Genomic DNA, 25,035 nt, shown 5'->3' on the forward strand with positions numbered 1-25,035 from the left:
AAGGATAATAAGGCCAATCTTGTGTACAGAATTTGGTGAGGAGTTTGGGCTTAATATCTGGCCTGAGGGAAAGGTTGGTGAGGTTTCAGAAGGCATTGAAGTGGAGAGTCCCCTAGGGAGTAGGAGGAAGCGCCCATTCTGGTCTCTTAATGGGAATTTAGACAGAAATCGGACAGAGATTAGTGATAAGACAGATCCTTCGGCTGGTTGGGAAAGGCGGGATCATAGAGGGCGTCCCCAGTAGGTCACATCAGTCCCAGCAGGTTCAGGTACGAACCAGGAGGAGAGAAGGGAGGTGTGGGTCGTCACTCAGACCTTTACATCTCTAGGGCAAAAGCCCGGTGCCTGAAGGAACCTAGCGCTAGGAATTTCTGGTCGGGTCCTGGACCTGGGAGGTGGAGAGAAGAGAGTGGTGGACAGGAGGGTGAAAGAGAGAAGGAGAGAACAGAATGGGGCTTTTAACCTCCAAAAATGAAAGTAAAAGTTTACCGGGGCTTTGGAGCCTGTTGTAGTTTGAGAATTTATGGTGGTCGTGAAGACTGTGGTGGGGTGGGGTATGGGCGTTAGGGGCTACCGGACGATCACGGCTAGACTCCTTGCGGTAGCCTGAAAAAGGGCTGGTGCCCTTTAGGAAAGGGGGCTTACCTAATGATGAGCCGGTGGTGAGCGGAAGGAACCAGCGCCAAAAAGAATGGACGAGGGTGGACCATCAGTGGTGAGCGGTGGAAGGGAGGCCAGTCCTGGCGGGACGGAGTTTCCGAGGGGCGACTCGAAAAGTGTTGCCGCTCGAGGGAGCCCCGAGGAGTGACTCGGAAAGTGTTGCCACTCGAGGGAGCCCCGAGGGGCGACTCGGAAAGTGTTGCCGCTAGAGGGAGCCCCGAGGGGCGACTCGGAAAGTGTTGCCGCTGCAATCCGAAAAGTGTCGCTGCTCAAGGGGAACTCCGTCCCGGGTTTCGGCACCAAATGAAAGGACGAGTCCACACCAGTTGACGATCCACTGGAGAGAGCTCGTTTTATTAGGCAGCACACACACATATATATAGGGCTTTAAGGGAAAGCTGATTGGTTTAAAATACAATCCCTATTTAGCATACCACATGGGGCTTGGGGGGGAGCTGATTGGCGTCCGATTCGCACCTGTGGGAAGGAGAATGTGGAAGAGATGGGCAACCAGCGCCATGATGGGGTGCTGCCGAGAAGGGCTTATGTGATCAGGGTGTGATCCCTTGGGGCATTTGGGTTCTTACACTATGTATATACAATTTCTAGAAAAGGTAAAACTAAAGAGACAGAAAGTAAAGGGTCTTGAAAGTCGACTACAATGTATATTGAGAAGTTAAAATAATTTTTAAAAAGAGACAGAAAGAAGATCAGTGTTTGCCTAGCGCTAGGGTAGGAAACAGAAATTTATCACAAACAGGTAAGAAAAAATTTGGGAGTGAGGGGAGTGTTTTAAAATAGGATTGTGGTGATGGTTGTACAAATGCATAAATTTCCTAAAAATAATCACACTGTACATTTATAATGGGTGAACTGTATGGTATTTAAATTACGCCTCAATAAAAACTGTTTTGAAAAGGGCTTAGATGTTGCAGCACTGTCAAATTTCTATGAAAGAGTTCCTAAACACTTTTCATTTCTATATATTTCTCCAGTTCACAGACAGGCTCTAGACTACGGACCACACTCTGAGAAGCACTTATTAACCAGCCAACTTCTGCTAGGTGTTGGCTAAAAGGCTTGGAACAATCAATAGCTGTAACTGAAATTGATTTAATTTAATTTAAGCAATTCAAGTTTAACGCCACTAAATTCAAGGGTTTGGATCCTCATAGGGTCAGCTGCCAAAAACAAACAAACAAACAAAAAAACCACAAAGCAATGAAAATTTAAATGTACAAATGAATAAACAGGATAAACTTTTATATTACTTTGTACTTTTTGGTTCAAATATCAGGCATACAAATCAATAATGCATATAGATTTGTTTCAGAGAAAGTCCTAACAACACATGCTTTATTTTGTTTCCAACTAAGGAAAAAAATCTAGCTAAGTTCAACCAAAATTAGTAAGTACTTAATGCCTATGAGGTGGTCTAAAATTTTAGTTCATTTTATAGTAATTAGATACCAATTACAAAAAGCAATGATACTTTTTTTCTACAGCTCAGGCAAGACACAGACATGAAATAAACAATGGCTCTCCCAAGTTTTTAAAAGGTCAAAGTAATGTGTTGAAGTTAACTGTTTAAGAAAAAATTAAGGGCCAGCCTGTGGCTCACTTGGGGGAGCGTGGTGCTGATAACATCAGGGCCATGAGTTTGGATCCCCTTAACGGTCATCTTTTAAAAAAAAAAAGAAAGAAAAAGAAAAAGAAAAAATTAAATCCTAAACTTTTTAGATGAAATTATTTTATTTTCAAGTCCAGAATCCTATTTTTAGTACAGTATTTCTCATTTACAGGAAGAAAACAGATGCTCAATGTTTCAGGCATATCTGGGAAAAAACCAAAATGAATTACGATGACTAAGAAGAAACAAATGGGTTACAAAAATAAACCTTTTCAGTTTATCAATTTCATTCCATAGAACAGTTCCGGCTTCTTCAGTAATCTCACCACTTCTTAAAGCTCAGATTTTCTTTACACAGATTTGCTATACAATGACACTACATGAAACCACGAACATTTCTCTGGCACATTATTTTCTTTCTTCTCCCCCTAAGTAATAGAATTTATTTTTATAGCAGTTTTAGATTTACAGAGAAACTGACAGAAAGTACAGATAGTGTACACACACACACACACATCCCAAGATACCCATTTACTTTTTAGGCAGCTGTATGGAGATCCCAACCCATGACCTTGGTGTTAACAGCACCACACTCTCCCAAGTGAGCTACCCGGCCAGCCCCCTAGTATTTTCTTATAATAAGGTTTTAGAACTGCCGAGTGGCACTTTAAAATGCTTTAAGTTTAAAAGCATTTCTTTTATATTTAACATGTGAGAACTGGATCTATGGAGCTTTGTTTTCAATTCAAGAATACTAAATTGAAAATCAAATTGAATGAGGGTAAAAAGCTAAGGTACCTATGGTCATTCTTTTAGTATATATATATTCCAGTTGTGTAGAATAGTTCTAATGTTACTGTTTAATCTGTCCCTTTAAATTTTTGCAGCTATTCCAAGAAAGTTGAAAAAGAAGTTTTACAGAGCCTTTGTTCTCCTTCCCCTCTTTATAACTATAGTATTCTTGATACATTTTCCTTTAGACAAGAAGCTAGAGTAATAATCCCGGAAGGAAAGCTAAAGAAGGAAACAAAAACTGGAAGCATTTACTCTGGCTCCATTTCCTTTCTCCAGTGAAATGTCAACTCAAAAGGACATAGAATATCCTGCAGTACGTAACCTCCTACCACATTTTCCTAACATATATTCACTCTACAAAAATGCACCTTCAAGATGCATTTCAAAAAGCAATTGTTATAGGAATTAATTTCAAGACTAATATACAAAGCTATAATCTAATAGCCATAACTACTTGTAAAATTATTCAAAACACATTGTTAAAAAAATAGTTTTTAAATATATAGATATAAATGGGGATCATTGCTCCACAACTATGCTTTTAACAATTGATGCCTAAATGTAATCTTACCCTTCTGGCTTTGTTTCCTAGACATTGCAGTTTCTTTGATCTCAAAAAATACAGAAGAAATGTATCCTTTTGCCTTGGTTCTGGGTTCTGAGTGTAGGTATCTCTGATTTAAAAGTGGGCAACAGAAATCTGGAGCTGGAAGTGATAAACACAAAATCCTGGATGTTCAAAACTGCTCACTAGCTGTTAATCTCCTTTTCTTCTCTTGTATCAATTTCTTGTCAGGCAGTATCATTGCAGACATTCAAGTCTCTTTTTCCAGGGAGATTCTAGAGGGAAAAACACAAACACACCATTCACTATTACAGTAACGGCTATCTACACGAAATTTCTAAGAGACAGCCACAGGTTTTATTTTGTAATTCTCTATACAAAACTGTTTTTTTAAAAAAGTACTCTAGAGAGAATGTAGCTGTTGAAAAGCAGTATTTTTCTCAAAAAAACTTAGAATCAGATCACCTTCTTAGTTTAGAAAGCATACTTTCTTAGTCATCTTATCTTCTCTATCTTGAACATCAATCCCTATCTCTGCTTCACAAACTAAAATATTACCTCTTATCAATCCCTAAGATCTTTCTTACTACCTGATCCTCCTATCCAAATCAAGGAAATTCCTCTAGAATTTCCTACCTCTAACCTCTCCTCAGGTTTCCCAGCTCAGATACAGCTGTGAAAAACTTGGGGGTGGGATTATGAGTAGGGGAAGTGCAAAGGAATTTTAACGAGGGAAATAAAACATCAAAAGTGGATTAAGGCCGGCCAGTTGGCTCAGATGGTTAGAGCACAGCCTAGTAACACCAAGGCCAAAGGTTCTGAACCCTTTACTGGCCAGCCACCAAAAAAAAAAAGCGAGTTAGTTGATACTGCAGGAAGTGTCTGTAAGTTGTAAAGACACAGATGCTATTTGTTTCCATTTTTCTAAACACTTTGATCACCAAGATTTCTGGGTAAAGAAAGCATGATGAGGGTCACAGAACTCTTATAACCTGGACACCTAACAGGAAAAACATTTTACAAAATGCAAATTAAGAAGGAAAGGAAAGTAGCCTTATATGAAATACTTTCCAATGTAAAAAGAGGAGAATGAAGAGGATAAGTAGGTAATCTTGGTTAAGTTCTTTTAAAAATTCCATAAAGAAGGCTGGCCAGTTGGCTCAGTTGGTTAGGGCACAGCCTTATAACACCAAGGTCACAGGTTCAGATCCCTGTACTGGCCAGCCACCCCCACCCCCCAAAAAAACTAAAATTCCATAAGGAGTAAAAGCCTCTACAAACTACAGTAGGACCTTAGGAAAGGCAGGATAAACATCTGTTAAATAAAAATCATCAGAGGCTATTATTCTAGACTAAGTTCCTGCCTTAGGCCCCCAAAAACCAAACAAAAAATCAAAATGGAATCATCCCTAAGTTCCACATCACCAAATCTAAACCAAGTTTTGTCCTGACCTTCTGAGAAATCGGGAAAAATCATGAGAGAGGATAACAGCCAATTTCCCCAACAGGCCAGTTTAAATCTTCAATAGGCATGATAATGAAGTTCCCTTTGTTCTAATCCTTACAGAAAAAGGATAGCCTAAAGTAACCTGATGTTAGATAATCAGTTATTCTTCTATTGCTCTGTCTCTTTGTCCCGATCTTACAAGGAAAGTTACTTTGAAATAACCAATCTGCTTTTTGTTCTTTGTTTCTGCTTTCTTTAGTTTAGCCCTTTCTGTCTATAAACCAATCTCCTCTGCTCAGCTCATTAGAACACTTGTTCTATTTTATGGAATTGACATACAGCCCAATTCTAGAATCACAATAAAGACAATTGAGATCGCTAACTAAATTTGTTGTAATTTTGTCCTTTGACACATCTGAGGCTTTCTTTTCATCTTCCAGAACACTGAGCCAAGTTGGGAGAACCAGCCAAAACCTGTGGAAATAAATGGAATATACCTCTAGATAGAATGGGCCTGACAGACAGCATTTACTGAGAATTTAGAAAAACAGAATTCAGATCTACCAAAAAGAACTGAAGTCTTCAATGGCAAACTCTTCTCAAGCCTCAAAATCTCAGCTTAATGAAAAGAGGATGAAAGCAACATTAACAACTAACCATAACTGATGAGCAGGGCAGGTAAGATATGTCCCAAAAAGGCAGGTAACATGTGAAGGTTATTTCATCTATGCTCTGTAGCTACAAACAAAAGGTGTAAACAGAGCTGTCTACATAATAACATAAAGAAGATAAATGAAAATGACAACTATCAAACTTCCTACAACAAAAGAGAGAGACCATGAGAGAGAAGAAATTACCATGCAAGATGAAGAACCCAACCTGGAAAACAACATAACCCCCCAAACCAAAAGCAGATTCTGTCTTGAATACTTCTTTGTTTTTTTCTTGGCTGCTGGACGGTCCCAGGATCTGAACCCTTGACCTTGGTGTTATAACACAGCACTGCAACCAACTGAGCTAACAGCCTGACCCCCAAATACTTTTTGAATACTTCAAAAAAGAATTTAAATTCAATAAAATAAAAGTTAGAAAATAAATGATAAAAATAGAAAGAAAAAAAAAAGTAGATTGCAAAGTTAAAGAAAACTGAAAAAACACCAGCATTATAGATCCAGTAAGAAGTCAGAAATAGCAAGAAATAGAACAGACACAGAAGAACACAGAATAAATGGAACGAAGGAAAGCCTTCACAGGAAAAAGAAAAAGATGTTAAAGCAATTATAAGATAATATTAGAGCACAAAAAAATGATCCAATCCAAGGATAACAAATCTAATTTAGGTACTCAAAAATTGTAGGACTCAAGAAAGGGAACAGAAAAAGTATTCACGGTGTAGTGGACTGAATTACATCCCCCCAAAACTCAGTGAAACTGGAATTGTGTCCCCCAAGTTTTATGTATTCGAAACTTAGGCCCCACTATGATGTTAAGAGGATGGGAAATCCTATTATGGTAATTGGAAGGTGGAGCTTGAAGAGGTGATTGGGTTGTAGGACCCTGCAGTAGTGAATGGATTAAAAAGGGTGGTCAAGTGCATGGCTTTAAAAGAAGAGGAAAGTCTGTCTTTCTCTCTCTGCTCTCTCTGCTTCTACCCTCTTGCAATGTGAGACCCTAGGTCACTGTCACCACCACCAGATGGACTCTGGACTTCCCAGACTCAGAAACGGTAAGCAGTAAATGTCGTCTTTCTTTATAAATCACCCAGTTTCAGGTATTTTGTTATAAGCAACAAAAACAGACTAATACAACAGACAACATATAGGAAAATTCCCTTGAAATAAAGGAAGACCTGAATCTGTTCACTCTCACCCATCTCCAATCCATCAGAAGAAATCCTGTCTGGTGTACCTTTAAAATACATCCAGAACTGGGGTGGGAAGCCAGAGGGGGAGCAGGGCAGGGAAGATGACTGGCTGGTTGGTCAGTGGTTAGAGCACAGTGTTCTCACCAAGGTCAAGGGTTTGGATCTGCATACTGGCCAGCCACCAAAAAGAAAATACATCCAGAACTGAACCATTTCTCACCACTTCCACTGCTACCGCCCTATCTAAATCACAGTCCTCTCACCTGCTCTGCTGTAATTGGGACTGTAATGGCTGCCTAACTAGCTTCCTGCATCTTCTATTCTGCCTCTCTCTGGCTTCTATTTCACTATGGGTACTTTTAAATTATAAGATTATGCCCCAATTCTGCCATGCAAAGCCCTCCAGCAGCTTCTCATTTCATTCAAAATAAAAGCCAAAGTCCTGACAGGGGCCTAAAACATCTATAGTAGTAAAGAAGAAAGGACTTAAATCTATAGCTTGAGCTTCCAATTTAAGAAATTAGAAAAAGAAGAGCCAACTAAATTCAAAGCAAGCAGAAGGGAGGAAATACTACAGATTAGAATCAATGAAAGAGAACGTGGAGAAGCAATAAAACTAAAGTTGGTTCTTTTAAAAAAAATAAACCAAATTGACAAACCAGTAAATCGATTAACCAGAATAAAAAAGAGAAGACAAATTACAAAACTTAGGAATAAAAGTACATCATTACAGACTACAAATATTAAAGGGATTATGAAGAAACACTATGAACAACTTTATGTTGACAAATTTGACAACTCCAATAAAATGAACAAATTCTCAGAAAGACATAAATTACTAAGATTAAGTAAAAAATAAAAAGAGAAATCTGCATAGATTATATCAAGTAAATAAACCGAATTAGTAATGAAAAAACCTTCCCACAAAGGACAAGACCAGAGAGCGTCTATCAAATATTTAAAGAAATAATACCAATTCTCCATAAACTTTCAGAAAATAGAAGAACACTTCCTAATTAATTCTATGAGGCCTGTGTAGTAGGCAGAATTCTAAAAATATCTCCCCAAGATTCCTGTCCCCAAGTTATTCAATCAAACATAATCTAGATACTGCTGTGAAGGAACTTTGCAGACGTAATTAAGGTCACAGATCTTAAAATAAAGAGATTAGCCTGGATTATTCAGTTGGGCCTAATCTATTCATATGAACACTCAGAAGGGGGAATATTTCTCTGGCTGAGTTGAGAAAGATGTATCTGAGAGATGTGGCAGAAGGGAAAGACTAGGAGATTTGGTATAAGAGGAACCTAACCTGCTGTCACTGGTTTTTAAGGGGGCCAGAAGGCCAAGAAATGCAAGTGGCCTCTAGAAGCTGAGAATAACCCCAGGTCAACAGTCAGCAAGGAAACAGGAACCTTGATCCTATAATCGCTTGAAACTGAATTCTGCCAACAGCTTGACTGAACCTGAAAATTATTTCTCCACTAGAGCCTCCTAAAAGGAACACAGCTGTGCCTTGATTTCAGCCTGAGCCTCTAAGTAGAGAACCAGCTGAGCCAAATCCACATCTGACCGACAGAGATAATATATATGTGTTGTAATATATGGGTGTTGCTTTAAGTCATTCAGTTTGTGGTAACTTGTTACAGCAGAAACAGAAAACTAATACAGCCCATGTTTTCTTGAAACTGAAAACAGACAAAGACATCACAAGAAAACTATGACCAATATTCCCCATAAATATAGATGCAAAATTCATTACAGGTGCAAATTCATTAACAAAGTATAAACAAACTGAATTCAGCAACATAGAAAACTACTGTACACCATGACCACGTGGGACTTTTTCCAGGAATGCAAGATTGTTTTACATCCAAAAACCAATTAATGAAACACACCATATCAATAAAATAAATGAGAAAAGCTACATGATCATCTCAGCAGATAAAGAAAAAACATTTCACTAAATCCCCATATCCATCCATGATAAAAACTCTCAATAAACTAGGAATAAAAAGAAAATGTTCAAAAAAAAAAGAAAGAAAATGTTCCCACCCTTTTATAAAGGTCACCTATGAATAACCCACAACTGGGCTGGCCAGTTAATTTAGTCAGAACGCAGCCTTGTAACAGCTGGGTAATGGGTTTGTATCCCCACACTGGCCAGCCACCAAAAAAATAAAAAAAAAACAAAAGAAAAACCTACAACTAATATCACACTTAATAGTGAAAGACTAAATATTTTCTTCCTTAGCTCAGAAAAAAACAAGAATATCCACGTATTTTCAACGAGTATGTACTAAAGTGTCTTGCCAGTACAATAAGGGGAAAAAAAGAAAATAAAGCCATCAAGATTGGAAAGGAAGAAGTAAAATGTCTTTATTCAAAGATACATGGGTTTTCAAGATGGCGGTGGCTGCGGCGGTTGGCGCGGACTAGCTGAGGTGGAAAAGGCGGCCACTGGGCCTCAGGCAGCCGGGAAACTTGTGGACCTTCCTCTCGCCATCGCTTAAGGGAGGACCGCTGCTGCTGGCCGGTCGTGGGGGGTGACCGCCACTTTGCCCCCGGCAGGAGAGGCTGCCTCATTTACAGGCAACAGCTTTGAAGTGTGGAGCAGGAAAAGAACTGTTTCTTAGCTGCAAAAGCGAGTCTCGAAACAGGGAACACGGCGCCAGGGCTGCTGTGGAAGCAGCCAGGATCCTGGAGGCCGGGGCCGCGCTGAAGGCGGCCAGCTGCCCTATTCAGGATTCGAGGTTTCAGGCCGGCATTAAAGAAGATTCCTGGGAGCGCCCGAGCCGCACTGCGACTGAACAGCCCGAGGCGGCAGCGGCCGAGAACGGGAAAGGCGGCAAACCAGAGACAGAGAGTGAGCGCCCGACCTGGCACAACCCTGTGAGTGACCCTTGGCCCAGCTCTGTTCAGGGGACGGATGCCCACCCGGCTCCCACCTGCACCACCAGGCCACTCACCGCCCTGGTGCTGCCTCCATTTTCCCAGGTGCGGGCAGCTCCGCCCAGCTCGGCCATCACTGAGCCCTCCCACTTGCTTGGCCCGGCGCGGGGCTTTCCGGAGCCTGCGGGCCGGCCTCCCCTCCCACTCCCTCCGCGGTTCTCTGGTGGGTTGGTGGCGTGGGGCGTCCCCGGCCAGTGTCGGGAGGGCAAGGAAGTACGGGCGGGCCGACTGTCACTCCACCGCACCCTGGACTCCGGCCCCCAGTAAACTTCCTGTTACTGGGAGGCAGATACCATCTCTGCAGCCACCAGTTTGGAAAAAAGCCTAACCAATTTCTGGTTGGGAATAGTGTGGTAGGAGAGTTCCCAGGTCTGCTTGAACCTGCTGGAGAGCAGGCTGCAGGCGGGCGCTAGACTTGGTTTATACCGGGGGGATACAAAGGTGAACAAGACCCAAGAAAGATCTGCACAGTGCTACAAAGGCACCCAGAGAGACCGGTCATCTGTGCCTAGCAGAAACCTGGTAGACTTCCTGGGCGAGGCGGTGCCGAGCAGGCTCTTGAAGGCCCAGCTGATAGAGGAGGGGTGCAGAAGACACGCCCCAGCCCAGCACAGTGCACACAGAGTGGGGAGACGTGCGGCCAGGGAGGCAGAGACTCGACAGAAATCACACACCCGGTGGGGTCACCACTGCACGATCTAACAGCCTGGGCCAGACCACACGGAACAGGGAGAAGTCCTGCACAGGAAGTGAAAGCTCAACAGAGAGCACACACCCTGTGGTAAGTGATCCACCAGCCCAGCAGAGTCCAAGCTGACCAGAAAGGTGGCTTCCTGGAGAAGCCCAAGACCTGAGGCAACCACACACACAAGTCACTAGAGGCCAACTGAGCAGTCATGGAGGGAGCCATACGAAATTGGCAACCACAGCAACATCCTAGTTAGTCATTAGTCTCAAACCGGTGGACTGTGAAACCCCCTGCCACAATGAATAAACACCAAAAAAAAGATACCAGAAATACAAAAAATCAAGAAAGTACACCACCAAAAGTTAATAAATTTCAAACTCTAGATCCTATAGAACAAGAAGCCACTGAAATAACTGACAAGGAATTTCGAGTGATAATTCTAAGGAAACTGAATGAGATACAAGAAAACTCATCTAGACATCATGATGAAACGAGGAAAAGTATACAGGATCTGAAAGAGGAAATGTACAAGGAAATCAATGTCCTGAAAAAAACTGTAGCAGAACTTGCTGAACTGAAGAAGTTATTCAGCGAAATAAAAAACACAACGGAGAGTTTAACCAGCAGGCTTGTCGAAGTTGAAGAGAGAACCTCTGAACTTGAAGATGGGCTGTTTGAAATAACACAAGCAGACAAAAAGAAAGAAAAAAGAATCAAGGACATTGAAGAAAATCTGAGAGAGATATCAGACAACCTCAAGTGCTCAAATATCCGAGTCATGGGTATTCCAGAAGGGGAGGAAAATGGAGATTCCATTGAAAACATATTCAACAAAATAGTGGCAGAAAACTTCCCAGGTATAGGAAAAATCACAGATCTTCAGGTCCAGGAAGCTCAACGATCTCCAAATGTATTCAACCGAAAAACACCTTCTCCAAGACATGTCATAGTCAAATTAGCAAAACTCAGAGACAAAGAGAGAATCTTAAAAGCTGCAAGAGAGAAGCGTCAAATCACCTATAAGGGAGCCGCAATCAGGTTAACATCAGACTTCTCATCACAAACCCTAAAAGCTAGAAAGGAATGGGATGATATTTTCAAAATACTAAAAGACAAAGATTGCCAGCCAAGAATACTCTACCCTGCAAGGCTATCCTTCCGAAATAAGGGGCAAATAGTATATTTCTCAGACAAACAAAAACTGCGGGAATTCACTACCACACGACCACCCTTACAAGAAATCCTCAAGGGAGTACTGGGTTTGGTTCCTGAAAAATAACTACCACTGCCATAAAAACCCAAGAAAAATCTAAACCCGCTAGTATAATAAAAATGGCATTCATGAAGAGAAAACAAGCTAACAAAAACACTATCTACAATCTAAGGAAGCAACAAACAAAGAAACCAAACAGTAAATCAGAAAGCAAGGAACAAAAGACACCTAAGACAACCAAACAACCAATAAAATGCTAGGAATAAATCAACACCTTTCAATAACAACTCAATGTAAAAGGCTTAAATTCCCCAATTAAAAGACACAGACTGGCTGACTGGATCAAAAAGCAGGACCCAACTATATGCTGCCTACAAGAGACCCACCTCACCCATAAAGATTCACACAGACTAAGAGTGAAAGGATGGAAAAAGATTTACCATGCAAACAGAAAAGAAAAACGAGCTGGAGTAGCTATTCTTATATCTGACAAAATAGACTTTAAACTAAAAACCATAAAAAGAGACAATGAGGGACACTACTTAATGATAAAAGGACTGATCCATCAAGAAGATATAACAATCATAACTATGTACGCACCCAATGTTGGAGCAGCCAGATTTATAAAACAAACTCTATTAGAACTAAAGAAGGAAATAGACACTAATACCATAATAGCAGGGGACCTGAACACCCCACTGTCAATATTAGACAGATCATCTAGGCAAAGAATCAGCAGAGAAACACAAGATCTAAACAAGACTCTAGACCAATTGGAATTGGCAGATATCTACAGAACATTCCACCCAACAACCTCAGAATATTCATTCTTCTCAGCAGCACATGGATCATTCTCCAGGATAGATCACATATTAGGTCACAAATCAAGTCTCAATAAATTCAAAAAAATTGGAATTATCCCATGTATCTTCTCAGACCACAATGGATTAAAACTAGAAATTAATAACAAACGAGGGCCGAGCCCGTTGCGCACTTGGTAGAGTGCTGCGCTGGGAGCGCGGCGACGCTCCCGCCGCGGGTTCGGATCCTATATAGGACTGACCGGTGCACTCACTGGCTGAGTGCCGGTCACGAAAAAAAAAAAACGACAAAAAATAAATAAATAAATAAATAAATAAATAAAAATAACAAACGAAACTCTGGAAACTATACAAACACGTGGAAATTAAACAGCATTCTACTTAATGACATATGGGTCCAAGAAGAAATCAAGCAGGAAATCAAAAAATTTATTGAAACTAATGAAAACAATGATACATCATACCAAAACCTGTGGGATACTGCAAAAGCAGTATTGAGGGGAAAATTTATCGCATTAAACGCTCACTTCAGAAGAATGGAAAGATGGCAAGTGAACAACCTAACACTTCACCTTAAAGAACTAGAAAAACAAAAACAATCCAAACCTAAAGTTAGCAGACGGAAAGAAATCATTAAGATCAGAGCAGAACTGAATGAAATTGAAAACCAAAAAACAATTCAAAAGATCAACGAATCAAAAAGTTGGTTTTTTGAAAAGATAAATAAAATTCACAAACCATTAGCATGGCTAACAAAAAAAAGAAGAGAGAAGACTCAAATAACAAAAATTAGAAATGAAAAAGGCGATATTATAACTGACTCATCTGAAATACAAGGAATCATTCGAGACTACTATAAACAACTGTACGCCAACAAATTTGAAAATCTGGAGGAAATGGATAAATTTCTGGACACACACAAGCTCCCAAAACTGAACCATGAAGACGCAGAAAATTTGAACAGACCAATAACAATAAAGGAGATTGAAGCTGTTATCAGAAGGCTCCCAACAAAGAAAAGCCCAGGACCAGACGGATTCACAGCAGAATTTTACCAAACATTCAAAGAGGAATTGACACCGATTCTTTACAAACTATTCCAAAAGATTGAAACAGACGCAAATCTCCCAAACTCATTCTATGAAGCAAACATCATCCTGATACCAAAACCAGGTAAAGATATAACCAAAAAAGAAAACTACAGGCTGATATCCTTGATGAATACAGATGTAAAAATCCTCACTAAAATACTAGCAAACAGAATACAGCAACACATACGTAAAATTATTCACCACGATCAAGTGGGATTCATCCCAGGGATGCAAGGTTGGTTCAACATACGCAAATCAATAAATGTGATACACCATATTAATAAACTCAAACACAAGGACCATATGATCATCTCTATAGATGCTGAAAAAGCATTTGATAAAGTTCAGCACTCATTCATGACAAAGACCCTCTATAAGTTAGGTATACAGGGAAAATCTCTCAACATAATTAAAGCCATATATGCCAAACCCACTGCCAATATCATCCTGAATGGGGAAAAGCTGAAAGCTTTTCCTTTAAGAACAGGAACTAGACAAGGATGCCCACTCTCACCACTCCTATTCAACATGGTGTTGGAAGTACTAGCCAGAGCAATCAGAGAAGAGAAGGAAATAAAGGGCATCCAGATTGGAAAAGATGAAGTCAAACTGTCCCTGTTTGCAGATGACATGATCCGATATATCGAACAGCCTAAAACCTCTACAAAAAAACTCTTGGGATTGATAAATGATTTCAGCACAGTAGCAGGATACAAAATCAACACACAAAAATCAGTAGCATTTCTTTTCTCCAATAGTGAACATGCAGAACGAGAAATCAAGAAAGCCTGCCCATTTACAATAGCCACCAAAAAAATAAAATACTTAGGAATTGAGTTAACCAAGGAGGTGAAAAATCTCTATAATGAGAACTACAAACCACTGCTGAGAGAAATTAGAGAGGATACAAGAAGATGGAAAGATATCCCATGCTCTTGGATTGGAAGAATCAACATAGTGAAAATGTCCATACTACCCAAAGTGATATACAAATTCAATGCAATCCCCATCAAAATTCCAAAGACATTTTTCTCAGAAATGGAAAAAACTATTCAGACATTTATATGGAACAATAAAAGACCACGCATAGCCAAAGCAATGCTCAGCAAAAAAAATAAAGCTGGAGGCATAACACTACCTGACTTTAAGCTATACTACAAAGCGATAATAACCAAAACAGTACGGTACTGGCATAAAAACAGACACACTGACCAATGGAATAGAATAGAGAATCCAGAAATCAACCCACACACTTACTGCCGTCTGATCTTTGACAAAGGCACCAAGCCTATTCACTGGGGAAGGGACTGCCTCTTCAGCAAATGGTGCTGGGATAACTGGATATCCATATGCAGGAGAATGAAACTAGATCCATACCTCTCACCGTACACTAAAATCAACTCAAAATGGATTAAGGATTTAAATATACACCCTGAAACAATAAAACTTCTTAAAGAAAACATAGGAGAAACACTTCAGGAAATAGGACTGGGCACACACTTCATGAATACGACCCCAAAAGCACGGGCAACCAAAGGAAAAATAAACAAATGGGATTATATCAAACTAAAAACCTTCTGCACAGCAAAAGAAACAATTAACAGAGTTAAAAGACAACCAACAGAGTGGGAGAAAATATTTGCAAAATATACATCTGACAAAGGATTAATATCCAGAATATATAAGGAACTCAAACAACTTTACAAGAAGAAAACAAGCAACCCAATTAAAAAATGGGCAAAAGAGCTAAGTAGGCATTTCTCTAAGGAAGATATACAAATGGCCAACAGACATATGAAAAAATGCTCAACATCACTCAGCATTCGGGAAATGCAAATCAAAACCACACTGAGATACCATCTAACCCCAGTTAGGATGGCTAAAATCCAAAAGACTCTGAACGATAAATGCTGGCGAGGTTGCGGAGAAAAAGGAACTCTCATACATTGTTGGTGGACTGCAAAATGGTGCAGCCTCTATGGAAAATGGTATGGAGGTTCCTCAAACAATTGCAGATAGATCTACCATGCGACCCAGCTATCCTACTGTTGGGAATATACCCAGAGGAATGGAAATCATCAAGTCGAAGGTATACCTCTTCCCCAATGTTCATCGTAGCACTCTTTACAATAGCCAAGAGTTGGAACCAGCCCAAATGTCCATCATCAGATGAGTAGATACGGAAAATGTGGTACATCTACACAATGGAATACTACTCAGCTATAAAAACGAATGAAATACTGCCATTTGCAACAACATGGATGGACCTTGAGAGAATTATATTAAGTGAAACAAGTCAGGCACAGAAAGAGAAATACCACATGTTCTCACTTATTGGTGGGAGCTAAAAATTAATATATAAATTCACACACACACACACACACACACATACACAAACGGGGGGGGGGAGAAGATATAACAACCACAACTACTTGTAGTTGATAGGACAAGCAAACAGATAGGACATTGTTGGGGGGAGTGGGGGAGGGAGAAGGAAGGGAGGTTTTGGTGATGGGGAGCAATAATCAGCCACAATGTATATCGACAAAATAAAACTTTAAAAAAAAAATAAAATAAATGAAATAAATAAATAAATTCCTTGGCCCTAACTTTCTACTCTAATCTAAAAACTCTCCCATAATAAGACCTTATTGCTGTAAATTTTACTTTGGAAAATTAAATATTCACTTATAAAAACCAATAAATTCTTTTTTAAAAAACAAAAACCCCAAATTGGAACAACATAAAATTTATCGAAATTTTACATACGAGGGTACCTCAAAAAGTTTGTGGAAAAATAGAATTAAAACACAATTTTTTCATGAACTTTTTGAAGAACCCCCTCATACATTCTAAGTGTAAAATCAGAAGCCATGATATGACAACTCCTCTTTACTACTATTAAAAGACATGAGCCCCCCAAATGACTTAACATTAGTCATCAGCAGCAGCTATAAGAGTGGGAGCAAGGGGAGCTCAAAAGGAGCACAGCGGGAATACCTGTTTGTCTCCTATTTCTCTGCTAGCTCCCCACGCAGGTGGGTGTAACCCAAACCCAACCAAGCCAAATTATCCTCAGCTGTATTATTCTTCGGTAATGGAAACAATACTGATCGTTTCATCCTTACCCCTCTACACAGATATAAACTCCATTCCCCCTATCTTCCCAAAGCACAAAAGAGCAAGCAGCTCAAGGGAATGGAAGCAGCTATTAGGAAAAGGCAAAACAAGGCAATTAAGAGCAACTTTATTCACTGATTCTAATCCATAAAAGGAGATTCCATGCACATAGAAAAAGCAATTTCTAATACCTCTGTTAACTTAAAAAAAATTAACTGACCAATTAATAGGTATTTAACATGAATCTGCTATGTGCCAATACTTAATGATAAAAAATTATGAAAGATGGAATATTATTCAGCCTTTAAAAGGAAGGAAATTCTGGGGCTGGCCAGTTAGCTCAGTTGGTTCAGCCTTGTAACATCAAGGTCAAGGGTTTGATGTTTAAAAAAAAAAAGAAAAAAGAAATAAAATTTAAAATAAATAAAAGAAAGGAAATTCTGACACATGCTACAACATGGATGAACCTTGTGGATATTATACTAAATGAAATAAACCAGTCATGAAGAGACAAATACTGTATGATTCCACTTATATGAGGTACCTAGACAAGTCAAATTCTACAGAAAGTAGAACGGTAGCTGCCAGAGGCTGGAGGGAAGAAGGAATGGGAGCTATTGTTTAATGCTGCAGTTTCAGTTTGGGAAGATGAAAAGGTTAGAGATGGATGGTGGTGATGGTTGCACAACAATGTGAATGTACTTAATGCCACTGAGCTGTACACTTAAAAATACTTAAAATGGTAAATTTCATGTTATGGTGTATTCTACAACAATATTAAAAATTTTTAATGCAGTGAGAAAAAAATTATAAAAGAAATAGTTGATTTCTTAACCCAGCAAGAAACCTCCAGAAATACTGATCAAGCTGGGGAGGAAAAGCACCGGATACCAATGTCAGGGATTTTTAAAGAGCATAGATCTTACAGATATTAAAAATGTAGGACAAAAATACAGTCTTATGCCAATACATTTGAAAATTTAAATAATAATTTCTTGAGAAACACAAGTTACCAAACAGACTTTCACAAAAATAGATAATTAAATACTCCTGTATCTAAAAAAAATTGAGGTCATAACTTAAAATTCTCTCATGTCTATTGCTAGGAGTGTAAACTGTACAACATCTAGAATACAGCATTATTTTATCAATCCTATGACCCAGAAATTACATTCCTAAGTACCAAGAGGAATTCTTGCTCACAGTATATGTGCAAATATTAACAATAAGAAAATGGAAACAACCCAAATGTCATCAACAGGAGAATAAATTGTGATGTATTCACTAAATGAAGTATTATACTTCAGAGAAAATGAATCAACTACAACTATATGCAACAATATGGATGAATCTTAGCAGTATAATGTCAAGTATTTTAAAAAAGGAGAAGAAAATCAAATCCCAGATCACATCAGCATAAGATCCTTTTAAAAAATTCAAATACAACTAATGCTAAATAATACATTATTTAGACACACATACATATATCTGATAAAACCATATTTTGAAAAGTTGACAGAAAAAGTAAAAAAATAATTTAGAATGTATTTACCTTGAAAAACAAGGGGTAAAGAGAAGAACATCTAAGCTATTGTCAATATCCAATATTAAACTTCTTAGGTTAGATGGGTTCATAAATGTACTATAGGGCCGAGCCCGTGGCGCACTTGGGAGAGTGCGGCTCTGGGAACGCGGTGCCGCTCCCACCGTGGGTTCAGATCCTATATAGGGAAGGCCGGTGCACTCACTGGCTGAGTGTCGGTCATGAAAAAGACAAAAAACAAACAAACAAAAAAAACATAAATGTACTATAAAATATTTTTTAAAATAAATACACAACATAAAATGACAAAAAAATATATAACACCAAGGTCAAGGATTTGGATCCTGTTACTAGCCAGCCACCAAAAAAATAAAAAATAAAAACATCATAAAGCTTTTTAAAAGGGCCTTAGGGGAATGCGGAATAACTGATTCTCACATATTGCTAGTGGGAGTATAAAAATCTGTTTAGCAAAATCTACCAAAGCTGAACATAAGAATACCCTATGACCTAGCAGTCCAGGCCAAAGTATGTACACCACACACAAGAAAAATGCATGTATAACATACACCAGAAGACACGTACAAGAATGTTTATAGCATCATTATCTGTAAGAGCACAAAACTAGAAACAAACCTAAACATCTATCAATGACAGAATGGATAAATGGTGGCATAGTCACAGAATAGTATACTATACAGCAATGAAAAAGAATGAGCTACTGATACAAGATGGATGAATTTCAAAAGCAATGCTCAACAAAAAATATCAGGTGCAAAGCTGGCCAGAGTGTGGTGTTATAACAAGGTCAAGAGTTCGGATCCCCAAAACACACACACACACACACACACACACACATACACACATACACACACACGCACGCAAACGCACGCACACACACACGCGCACACACATGCACACACACAAAATGTGTGCGTGCGTGCGTGTGTGTGTGTATATATATATCAGGTGCAAAAGAATACATGCTGTATGTTTCCATTTATATGAACTTCATAAGTGAGAAAAACTCATCTATAGTGACAGAAATCAGAATAGCGATGGAGAGGATCTGGGTTTTTACCAAAAAGGGCGTTTACCAAAAAAGAAAAAAAAAAGCAAAGATGTTCTTTTACCTCTTACCTTCACAGTTTAACTGATAGTCCCCATTCCTTTGAACATGCACTGACCGATACCCCCAAACACTGCAGCTAACAGGCAGCACTGGCATACATTGGGGCATTTCTACTTCTACTATACAATACTTAATAAGAGTCAGATGTATTTGTTCTCAAACCTACTTACTGCCAATTGTGCCCATATTATAATTACATAATTGTAATGAAATACTAAATATGAGGGTACTTCAAAAAGTTCACAGAAAAGTGGAATTAAAAGATAATCTTTCCATGGATCTTCCCATGAATTTTTGAAGACCCCTCATACATCAATAAACTACGAATGCATGAAAAGTTACCATTTATTTGAAAACTAAGTTGAAGGCTCTTGGAAGACTGCATAAATACAAGTTATTTTAAAAACTGCACTCAATTTAAGTGTGGGTATGACAGACACATAAACTTGGGGGAAAACTAAAAATCTAGGAGGAGTCTATCATTGCTTCAAGTCTCTAAGAGTTCTTACTCCACTTAAAAAAAGAAAACTGTAATTGGAAGTTGCAAGGAACATATCACAAAGTATAATTAATTCCGAAAAGATGAAGAACTCTAATCAGCAGACTCAACTGAATACATCAAAAGATTGGTGAATAAAAAAAGAATTAAAAAAAAAAAAAAAGATGAATAAATGTGGAGGATACTAATGTTTATAAAGCAAATGTATTTCATAGGGCCTAGCTTCCAAGGCCCTGTAGTTTCAGGTATAGACTAACTTTTTAGAATTACACATAGAAATGTTAAGCTTGTGAAAGATAAAAACTTTCCCAAGGCTAAAGTCTCTGTTGTAGATAAAGAATTGTAACACAGCAAATTTGCCAGCTCCAAGGGCAGATGTCCTTTGTGCAGCTAAACCTAATGACTGTTGCCATGACAATTATCTTACTGTTCTTTTTGTGACCACCTATGTTCCTTTTCTGTAACTTTCTGGCCTGGAGAATAAATACTGAAAGATAACCAGAGTTCGGTGTTAATCTTACAAGGAATGCCTCTCTCTTGTGGGTTCGTGGAAATTAACCCCTTCGGGGCTTCTCACTGCTCAGAAGAAATGGGCTTTGAGGAATCCTTTGTGTCTCCATCACCCTGTGGGAGAGGTGACAAATAAATGCTCGTGGTATGTATCATTTTTTATTTCCTGCTTTAACCACCTTTTTCAATTAACAATAAACTATATAAGATCTGATAGTAATGGATAGCAGGACTTCTTTTTTTTCCCCCTGCAGCTGGCCAGTATGGGTATCTGAACTCTTAACCTTGGTGTTTTAACACCACACTCTAACCAACTGAGCTAACCTGCCAGCCCGGATAGCAGGATAACAGGACTTCTAAAATCAAAGAAAACTTGCTCTAATAACTTTTGACAAACTAATACTACTTACTAGACAAATAAAGTGAAAATATGAACTGTCAATAAGTCTACCTATTACAATGACAAAAGAGAAATCAAATTGACCAAAGCTGGGACTGTTGTGCTTAAAAGAATATGCCTCTGGGATGTATTAGCTAATTCTCATTAACCAAAAGGACAGCATGGTTACCCTAACTGAGTGTGGTCTGGTTCGTATAACAGAGGTCTTTGAAGAAGATGGCTGCTGAATGGCCTACATGGGGCTCAAGAACAAAGTTCAGTGGTATGAGCATCAACGAACTGAAGAACAATGGTCTGAGTTCTTTTGACAGAAAAAATAAAAAAGATGCTTTTGCTCATAAATTTGCCTTGAGAGTTAACTTTCTCTAAAACATAGTATTTAAAATTTCTTCCCAGAATCTGTGCAAACCATAGGTTTCTCAGAAAAACAACAAAATTCGTGTTATACACAAGCATCCATTTAGACTGAATTTGGGTATGACAGTTTCTTTAAACCCACTGATTGAAGTAATTAAAGGGCTCTCAGTAATAGTACTTTAAAGCTTCTTATTTCATTCATTATTCAACTCATATTCATCGAATGCTTACAACATTCTAAGTCTTGTGGGAGCTTAAGGGGGAGGGTGCTCTTTCAGTAGCAAGGGGAAATTATGGTCTATCAGAATGCAAAGGTTTAATATGAGAGCAGGTGGTGAAAAAGTGGAGACCAAGTCCCTAAGCTATTCAATTAAGAAGTCTGACAAAGGAATCAAAGAAATAGGGTATCAGCCAGAGTACTAGCAAAGCCAAGCAAAAGGGGTTCCCCCCCCACAAATAAGATTTTTTGAAAAGGGGGAAGGAAAGATTAAACATACCACAGAGAATGGTAATACATACTTGTGGAAGTTGAAGATAACTTAAAGGAGGAGCAAGATAGAAAGATAATTAAAGAAAAAAGTCTTACATTCAGAGTCAATTAATCTTTATTTAATGCCAAATATGCGCCAGGAAATGTGCTAAGCAATTTCATATTCACTATCTTATTTAATCCTCACAACAACCCTATAAGGTAAAAAGAAACACACTTCTGAAACAAACAAAAAAGGCAAAAACAGAAAAGAGGGAAGATGAAGGAGGTCATACCAAATGACTCCAATTGTTTCAGTAATGCAAATAGGAGGAGAGAAAGCAGGAAGTTTAGGGCTTGAGAGGAATACATGAGAAACTAACATTTACTGCCTACCATGTGCCAGGCACTGTTACATCTTCTATATACATGTCATGGAATTCTGTGAGTATTTATTATTCATTTAACTGAAGAACCTGAGGTTGTGAGAGTTTCCCAAAACCAAACAGCTGGTAAGTTTTGGGGTGGTGATTCAAACCTAAGTCTACGAGACTACAAATTCTCCTTCTCTGAATCACTATATCACACTGCCTCTCCAATGTCAGGAATGTGCTAGGGAATAATATGAGGTGAATAACAAGATCATGAAGCAGCAAAGGCCCAGTTAAAATTAGACAGTATGAAAGTGGAGTAGATAATGACCTCTCCTCCCTGAGTTCAAACACCCAGGTAAAAAGCATTTAACAGAGAAGTTGCTCAAGTTGGAACAAATTAATTTGCACATTTAAGGACTAATACAGGGCAGGGGAGTTTCACCTCCCTTCAAATTATTACAGTTCTTTACTAACTGAACATCTATCTACAAAATGTTAGAGTAGTATTATAGGACTTACTACCTAACCATTTGAACCTAGTTTAGGTATCCACAACTAGTCCAAAGTTCAACACTAATCTGAGCAAGTTTCTAATGCTGATCAAAATATCAGAAAATAGCCACCTAAGAATAATATAATTTTCTTTAGTTTTCAAAACCAACTTTATTCAAAAGTAGTAATAGCCCTAAAACTGGGCTGGCTAGTTAGTTCGGCCAGTTACAGCACAGTGTTATAACACCAAGGTCAAGGGTTCCAATCCCCGCACTGCCAGCCACCCATAAATAAATAAATAATTAGTCCCTAAAACTAACAGACATTGGATTATTGTCAAGAATGAGAATACAGTCCCATTTATTCTGCCCTTTTATGATGTAGGGGAAAACTGAAAGACTTTTAAATGAACCAGAACGGGCCGGCCCGTGGCTCACTCGGGAGAGTGCGGTGCTGATAACACCAAGGCCCCGGGTTCGGATCCCATATACGGATGGCCGGTTCGCTCACTGGCTGAGCGTGGTGCTGACAACACCAAGTCAAGGGTTAAGATCCCCTTACCGGTCATCTTAAAAAAAATAATAATAAAAAAATAAATGAATGAATGAATGAATGAATGAACCAGAACAATTACGGACTATCTTCAATGGAAACAAGGCATTGTGTGATGTGCACCCTACCTAGTTAGCTGATTCTAAGGCATTTGTATCCTTCATGGTCTTTGAGCTGTTTTATAACTGTCAGTTGTAGATAACTGGTAGCAATGCAAAGGATTCTTATCTATACACATGCAAATAAATCCTGTCCAGTGGAGGGAGGAATTTTTCCCAGTGGAAAAAGCCAGTTTCATATCAATTTATAAATTTCAAGCATTTTGTATCCCCTGTGTATGGTACTTTGAATTCTCCTTTGAACCACTTTAACATCTTGCTGGTTCTCTCTTAAATTAATAAATTAAATAACAACTTTTATATGTGCTCATTTTATATTTGTATAAAAATCATTATTTTTCCTGTTTATCCTTTAACAACGAATATCATATAACATGTGTAGATAGCATGGAAAATGAAAAAAAAAAATTTTTTTTTTTAAAGATGACCGGTAAGGGGATCTTAACCCTGACTTGGTATTGTCAGCACCACGCTCTCCCAAGTGAGTCAACCAGCCATCCCTATATAGGGATCCGAACCCGTGGCCTTGGTGTTATCAGCACCACACTCTCCCAAGTGAGCCATGGGCTGGCCCGGAAAATGAAATTTTTAATGGGGAAAAAAATGTTCTTTTCTACCTATCTATATATTTAAGAAAGGCCAGACAAAACATATGTCTTGTGTATTCCCAGTTCCAAAATTTTAGGACCCTAAGAGGCATAGTCGTTGAAGATAGTTCTTCACGAAAGAGCCCATAACTCACAAAAGAATTGTTTGAAATGGTATTTCCAGCTTCTTGCTTTCTTTCTATCTTTTTTGGAGGGAGGCTGGACAGTATGGGGATCCAAACCCTTGTTTTGTTTCTTGATGCATAGTGTAAATAAAGCACTATCTCAAGAACAGAAGATTCATCATTGCAGAAATGCTTAGAATCTTTTGTCTGCACTACTTTTGTTAATTACAGTTACCAATAAAATAGATGGTAAATTTTCACATTGGCCTAAAAATCTACATTTGACAAATGCTTTTTTTTTCTTTTTTTTGGTGGCAAGCCAGTACAGGGAACCTAACCCTTGACTTTGGTGTTTCAAGGCCACTCTCTAACCAACTAAGCTAACCGGTCAAACTGACAGATGCTTTTTCTGATCCAGAAGATTTTTGCCAGTCCACATTTGTACAATCATAAAAATATTAAACACATCTCACATCTGTTTTCAAAATAATAGTTTTCTATTGGTTTATGTCAGATGAAAGGAGAGAACGACTAAATATTTTTAAACAAACTAATTTGTTTCAAATATGTACACACAGTTTAAAGAACCTAAACCAGAAATCAATACACGAACTAAACATTAAATCAAAGTTAAATCAACGGCTGACCAGTATGGAGATCCAAACCCTTGACCTCACTGTTGTAACACCATCCTCCAACCAACTGAGCTAACCAGCCAGCTCCTATTTTAAATTCATTAAGACAGACAAGAAAGGGCATATCAATGCTCAGACCTCCTGGCTTTCTAAGCCCCAAATTAAAAATATCTCTTTTACCACTAGGTCTCTATGGAATTACTGGTTTCATAAAGCAGCTTTCTTCCTCGCACAGGATCAAACTAATCCCCTGGCACTCTTAGGAAAAAGAAGAGTAAAATCAAGTTATACCAAAAATCTTTACACTCAGCATTCATTCAAATCTTTCCAACTCACTCTTAGGCTTGTAACATGTCAGAAAAATATTGCTCTAGCAAGTAATTATTTTGTCCAAA

The 25,035-nt window shown here is 38.6% G+C and overlaps 1 protein-coding gene across 1 annotated transcript in view; it reads right to left on the bottom strand.

Annotated features, from left to right (window-relative positions):
- SPATS2 (spermatogenesis associated serine rich 2) overlaps positions 1-25,035 on the bottom strand; it is a 126,837-nt gene that overhangs the window by 71,021 nt on the left and 30,781 nt on the right. The window contains exon 2 of the mRNA XM_063075329.1: positions 3,657-3,925. Within this exon, the coding sequence (XP_062931399.1) occupies positions 3,657-3,681 (25 nt within the window). The 5' untranslated portion in view covers positions 3,682-3,925. The remainder of the gene's footprint in view (positions 1-3,656; positions 3,926-25,035) is intronic.

Source organism: Cynocephalus volans, chromosome 12 (assembly GCF_027409185.1).
Source record: "Cynocephalus volans isolate mCynVol1 chromosome 12, mCynVol1.pri, whole genome shotgun sequence".
Classification (NCBI taxonomy): Eukaryota; Metazoa; Chordata; class Mammalia; order Dermoptera; family Cynocephalidae; genus Cynocephalus; species Cynocephalus volans.